Source organism: Protobothrops mucrosquamatus, unplaced genomic scaffold, assembly GCF_001527695.2.
Source record: "Protobothrops mucrosquamatus isolate PMUCROS unplaced genomic scaffold, P.Mucros_1.0 scaffold388, whole genome shotgun sequence".
NCBI lineage: Eukaryota > Metazoa > Chordata > Lepidosauria > Squamata > Viperidae > Protobothrops > Protobothrops mucrosquamatus.
This window is the reverse complement of record NW_015386720.1, coordinates 353329-359666: the sequence shown is the minus strand read 5'-3', so window position 1 is coordinate 359666 and position 6338 is coordinate 353329. Positions and strand designations below refer to the sequence as shown.

At 37.9% G+C, this 6338-nt stretch overlaps 1 protein-coding gene across 1 annotated transcript in view; it reads left to right on the top strand.

Annotated features, from left to right (window-relative positions):
* The window catches only part of VASH2 (vasohibin 2), a 32014-nt gene extending 30003 nt beyond the window's left edge, over positions 1–2011 (top strand). The window contains exon 7 of the mRNA XM_029284137.1: positions 1911–2011. Within this exon, the coding sequence (XP_029139970.1) occupies positions 1911–1983 (73 nt within the window). The 3' untranslated portion in view covers positions 1984–2011. The remainder of the gene's footprint in view (positions 1–1910) is intronic.
* Positions 2012–6338: the final 4327 nt, after the last annotated feature.

The window sequence follows — 6338 nt, the reverse complement described above, 5'->3', positions numbered from 1 at the left end:
GTCCATTCTTCTATAGTAGGCAAGCAATCCTTTTTCCAATATTGCCCAACCAATAACCTTGCAGCTGTTATCAAATTCAACATCAAGTTAATTTCTTTGGTATCACCATCTGTAATAACACCCAGTAGAAATAATTGTGGAGTAAATTTTATCTTTTTCTTAAAAATCTTTTGAATATTCCACCAAATCTTAATCCCAAAAGCTTTTATATCTCTACAAGGGCTGAAGATAACTATTAAGCAGTAGTTGATCTTGACAAATTAAGCAGGGTTGGACTTAGTTATTTACTTGACTAGGAGATTATCAGGAAATCTCAAGGTTGCCGCTTCAACTGAAAAGTCTGAGAAATATCCAGGAAAAAGCAATACCAAACTACTTCTGTGTTATTTCAATAAAATTATAAGGCTGATCCATGAAGCCATCAGGAGATAAACTCTCCTTGAAGATTTTACCAACTCTAAAATCCTTGGAAGGCCTTATCTGGTGCCATTTGTTGAAATTTGAAATTAAAATTACAGCCTGTCCAGTGTATTGTGGGACCGTCCAAAGAAAATGGCTCAAAGGTCTTTCAGTCATCAAAGCTGTGGTTAAAGCTAGTTGGGAAGGATGAAAGTTATACAGGAAGTCCTTAATTTACAACCACAATTGAGCCCAAAATTTCCATAGCTGAGCAAAACAGTTAAGTGAGCTTTGTTCCATTTTGTGACCTTACGTGCCACAGTTGTTAAATCACTGTTAAGTTAGTAACATGATTGTAAAGTGAATCTGGCTTCCCATTGATTTTGCTTGTCAGAAGGTTGCAGATGATGTTCACATGGCCCCTGGCACTGCAACCATCATAAATATGAGTCAGTTGCCAAGTGTCCAAATGTTGATTATGTGACCATGCGGATGCTGCAATGATCATAAGTGTGAAAAATGGTCGTAAGTCACTTTTTTCAGTGCTGTTGTAACTTCAAACGGTCACTAAATGCATTGTTGTAAGTCAAGGGCTATGTGTAGCCCTCAAATGGTGAAATGTGGTAATAGTGGAAGCGGTTCATCTTCATTTTGTAAAGCTGCTGAGGCCGATGTCAATAGTCACACAGATCAGTGGGAACAAATTGCTATGTGTTGCATGAGGGAGGCAAAGATTAAACCAGTCATGGTGAAATTATCTCTTCATGCAGAGTATCTTGTGTTTAAAAATCCAAGCATGATGGATAATCACAGGCTACAAGGATATCTACTTTGAAGCTTAATTTTAGAGTACTTCTTAATTTTCTTAGAGTATTTTTTGAACAGTTTTTATGTGAAAAACAGGATGTCCACAGTGAGAGACAAGATGGTAGTGAGAATGTCAAAGTCCTACCCCTTTTTACACATACCTGTGGCATATAATAAACAAGGGCTAGGGCCTCCATTCATTGAGGCCATTATCTTAACTTTTTCACTCCTATCTGGATGCCTCTGAAAGTAGTTACATTGGTTTAGACCAGGGGTAGGCAACCTCGGCTCTTTTATGACTCATGGACCTCAACTCCCAGAAGTCCTGAGCCAGCCATGCTGAGGGGAAAGGGAGAGGTTTCCAAACTGAGCCATTCTGGCTCAGGAATTCTGGGAGTTGAAGTCCATGAGTCATAAAAGAGCCGAGGTTGCCTACCCCTGGTTTAGAACAATGTTTTTCAAATGTGGCAATTTTAAGATGCTAGTTCTGGCTGGGAAATTCTGGGAGTTGAACTCCACACATCTTAAAATTGTCTTTTTTGAAAAACACTGTTTTAGACGATATGGTTTAGCAAACATTAACATGAATGATGCATTACAGGCAAATCCCTAATATAGATGCAATTGTTGGCAGTGATCCCATTCTGATGTTTCATGTTATTTAGTTCTAAACTTTAAATTTGGTTTCTCTCTCTTGATTTCAGGCCAGCTGTTTTGGACAAAAACGTGGGTGACCTTTCTACGTTGAATGAAGTCGGTTACCAGCTACGCATCTGAGAAAACCAGAAGCCCAACCAGATGGCTTCTGGAGTGTTTCTTGCCGCACTTTACCCTGTGATATGTGGGGGGAGGGGTGGGGAGCTGTGACTATTTATTATGAACATGTAAGGTTTTTATTTATGATCTCACCAAGAAAGTAGGAAACCTAGAAGTGACTATGGTGGTATTTTTGTTTTTTTAATTTTTCAATTCAGGAAGTGGAATCAAGGAAAAGAGAAATTAGAAACCGTCTTCAGCTGTGATAATACTATTACTCTCCATCAAGTTGAAAAATATGTGTGTGTTGGGGATACTAGTGTGGTTTGGTTTTCTTTTGGACGGAAATTACTGTTTCTGTGGTGGCTCTCTTTTCTGTTGGCTTGGAGCATCGTGTGGTGTTGTAGGAATTAGGAAAGACAATGCTGGAAGTATTTTTCTCCATGGTATTTAGAAAGGCTGGGAGGGGGGTGGTAAGCTGCAGTCAGAAAAGGGCATGGCCTGGCATCAACTTTGCTTGTCTGAGTCCCATTGAAAAGAATGAAGTTTGCAATCCCGTGATCCCTTTTAGTGGAGCTTGACAAAACAGAAATTGCTGCCGGACCTCATTTAACGTGACATTCAGCAATAAAATATCAAGAGTTTATGTGATTGGGGTTTCTTTTTATTTCCTTCTTCAAAATATCAACATTACCTCAAGAATCTTTACTACAAATATGCAAAACTAACAGTATTTTGATTTTGTAATGGATTTGTACTGTGTTTCCAGTTTTTTCTGGTAGCAGAGCCCACCCCTTCTGCCTTATGTGCATGTGTACAGTGAAGGAATTTCAAGTATTATGATAAGGAGGTGTCTCTTTAAAAGCGCTGAAGTCTTCTGTTTAAGATTGAACAAACTGTTGAAGTTAATTGCCTACCTTAAAAAAAAATCCCTGATTCAATAATGATTTCACAAGAAGCAAATAGCCAACCTTTTGCAGTATTTGTTGTCATGTAGCCTTAACCTCCGTGGTCAAAGCACAAATGGTTCTGGTGTGAATCCATGTGGTCTTGTATACAAAACAAGCCCAGAATCTGCCAGTACTAATCCTGTTCTCTGTACGTTACCGGTGCTTCACATGTATAATAGGCATTTTCCATTTTGCTTTGAGAGCATTCTTCAGAATAGAAAAAAAGGGGAAACTTTGGATCACGCTGAAGACTAGAGTTCATTGTTTTGTACAGATGACCAGTGTAGTAAAAGTCAATTTGTGTGTTTAATCCTTTAAAACAATACCAGAATCTTAAGAATGCACTACTCTTTGTGTTATGCTGATGTCCTGACATCTTTTATCATAATCAAACATTCCACTTGAAGTTATGGTCAGTGTGCTTGAAGAAAACAACCATCTATAGACATTGAATTCAAATCAAAATGAATAAATAAATCCATGCCTAGAGGAAAGTATCTTCACAATGCAGCAAGGATATGTTATTTTGGATAAAAGATAAATTAACTAGCTTGTTCCCTGGGGATGGGGGAAGCTGCTGGATAACTGTGAACTGATGCAGATCTAACACTAGTTACCATATCTGTATTGCAAAATCTAGATGGCCATCAGATGGCTTTAAATTGATGTTCTTTGATGCCATCTAATGGTCATCTAGAATTCTGTAACCCAGATATGATAATCCTATCCTCTTCACTTATTGTAATCATGTAAATAAGTAAAGAGGCAAGAGCATAGTAGCTCAGCATAACTCACTAGTTTTGTTACATGTATCCCAAAGCAATGTTAATTTAATGCAACCAGATTCACTCAAAATATATAACTTCCTATCTAGAGCCTAACCATAATATAAGTTTCTAGTATACAAGTTAAGAGATCAGAGTGGTATGTGAGTGAATTTCTCAACTAGCAACTCATAATATCTTCTAGAATCAACCATTCCTTGTGCCAAAGTAACAGCAATAAGGACAAGACTTTCTATTATTTCTGTGATGGTTGCTATGAAGACAAAGTGATGAGCAACTACCATGGAAATAATTAGGTCTGTGTGAGAATGGTGGGACTTCATATTCATAGACAAAGAAAGCCACATCCAGTGCATGATACTACCCTGCTAAAAGTAAATGGAGGAAAAGAATAGTTTTCATGTAGTAGAAGTGATGGATCTTATATTTCAGCTTTTGAGATTGGGTTCCTGGTAAATTCTAACTTACTGATAACCTAAAGCAATTTTTTAAAGTAAGTGTTTGGAATCAATTGAAGAAAAAATGCTAATTTAAAAAATAGCAATTTTTTTGGTAATCAATGCCTGTCTATTATGAAATCCCTAATGGTGATTTTGCTTTTTAAAATTGATATTTCTTATATATTTGAAGTGTTTGAGGCATAATCCTTTATGGAATTCGCTTGCACCAGTTTTCTCAAGATTAATGGGCATGATGCAGGAAAAATATGACCAGATTTTAGCTATCTTTCCAAACCCTTTTCATCCTTTGTATCCAGGACTATGGTTTTCCTTCTGTACACATACATTCTAGAGCAACATGTACCTATCTTTTTTTAAAATTTTAAAAATTGTGAGTTTGGTGACTAAGCTTGTATTGTCATTACTTTGTCAAATGGGATTCTGTTTCAAATATGAAGCATGCATGATTTTTTTCTTTTCTTATCACATGTATGTTTTGTGCAGCATGAAACTTTAATAAAATGTCTTAGAAGACTCTTTTTTAAAAAACAAAGTCTTTGCAAATTGTTTTAAGGTAAATATAGCTATAGAGTTTATATAACTGTGATGCAAAACGATTCAATAGTGTGTGTGTGTGTGTGTGTGTGTATGTGTATCAACTAGAGCAGTGATGGCGAACCTTTTAGAGACTGAGTGCCCAAACTGCAACCCAAAACCCACTTATGCATCGAGTGCTGGGTGGGTGTGGCCCATTGGCTGGGTGTGGCCCACTGGGTGGGCGTGGCTGCAGAGGTAACGGCAGACTAGGTGGGACTAAAAAGTTCAATCAATCAATTTCAACTTTGCAAGATCTTTTTTTTTCCCGTGAGAAGTTGAAATTGACTGATTGAACCTTTTTTTTTTGCACACGGCGGAGGCCTAAAGCGAAAAGGTTTTATAAAACCCAGCTGAAGGCCTAGGACTGGGGCGACAGCACCCGTGCCCACAGAGGGCTCGGAGTGCCGCCTCTGTCACCCGTGCCATAGGTTCGCCACCACTGAACTAGAGCTTCATGTGAGGAATTCCACATAGAAGGGATAGTTTACTAGAAGGTACAGAAAAACAAAGTAAATCTGTTTTTTCAGGTAAATCTTAGAATCTAATTTTTCTTCACTTATGAAGAAGTGGCTTTGAGGCTTTCCTATCTTCCCCTTCATTCTCAACAAATCCTCTGTGCCCCTCATTTCTTCCTGGAAACTGGGGATTATTCAGAATTTGGGCAGGGAACGTTGCAGATCTAAGTAGCAGTTGCCAAGAGAAACGACCCATCTTTATATAAACTGCAGTTATTTAGACTTTGCTATTTAATGAGGCAAGATCTGACATTTAGTAAGTCACATGCATAGAGGACAGCTCCGTAATTCTCGCAACAGCATTGCCTTATCTTTATTATTCCATTTTGTTCCGCTCAAATAAGAATTAATAATATTCAGATCTATTTGAAAAGGCTACAGCAAAAGTACTTTATTTGAAATGTATACCTTCCATTTGTCATCTCAATTCAAGAATTTTCCAAACAAGTAATGATACATATATTGCCACTTGGTTGCACTGAGTTGAGTTAGATGTAAATGACTTTTTTTCAAAGGTGCTAGAATATATGAAGAGGATGAGACTTAAAATTGAAAACCATTAAGATCTTGAGCAAAAGATTGAGGATCAGAATTGTCCATAAAGGGTCCCAATTTTGTACTTTCTTTCAGTTCTGAATTATGTTACCCATAAAGATTTTAAGAGTGATCCCTGCACTTATTGCATTTCATGCTGCTTCCATTTACAAGTCATAATATACAATCCTCTCTACTTTGTTTTGAAATGTTTTATACATCATGTATTTGTATATAGTTCTGTGAGAAAGTATTTACCCCTGTTAAACTGGATCTTTTTGCAAACTTGAGCATCAATGTCCTTCTTAGTGAGGAAGTTGTTGGTTTGTTACACTTCCTCTAATACCATTTTTACCCAACCTGCCATCAGTGGGTGAGACGTCAGCGGCAGCTCAGGAGTTCTTGGCTTCCATGACGGCCTTGGACCTGACCCAATTAATTCAGGCCCCCACTCACACGGGTGGACACACGCTGGATCTGATTTTTGTCTCAGGCCAGTGGCAGAGTGATCTGGCATTAGGGGAGATAGCTATTGAGCCCTTGTCATGGTCAGAT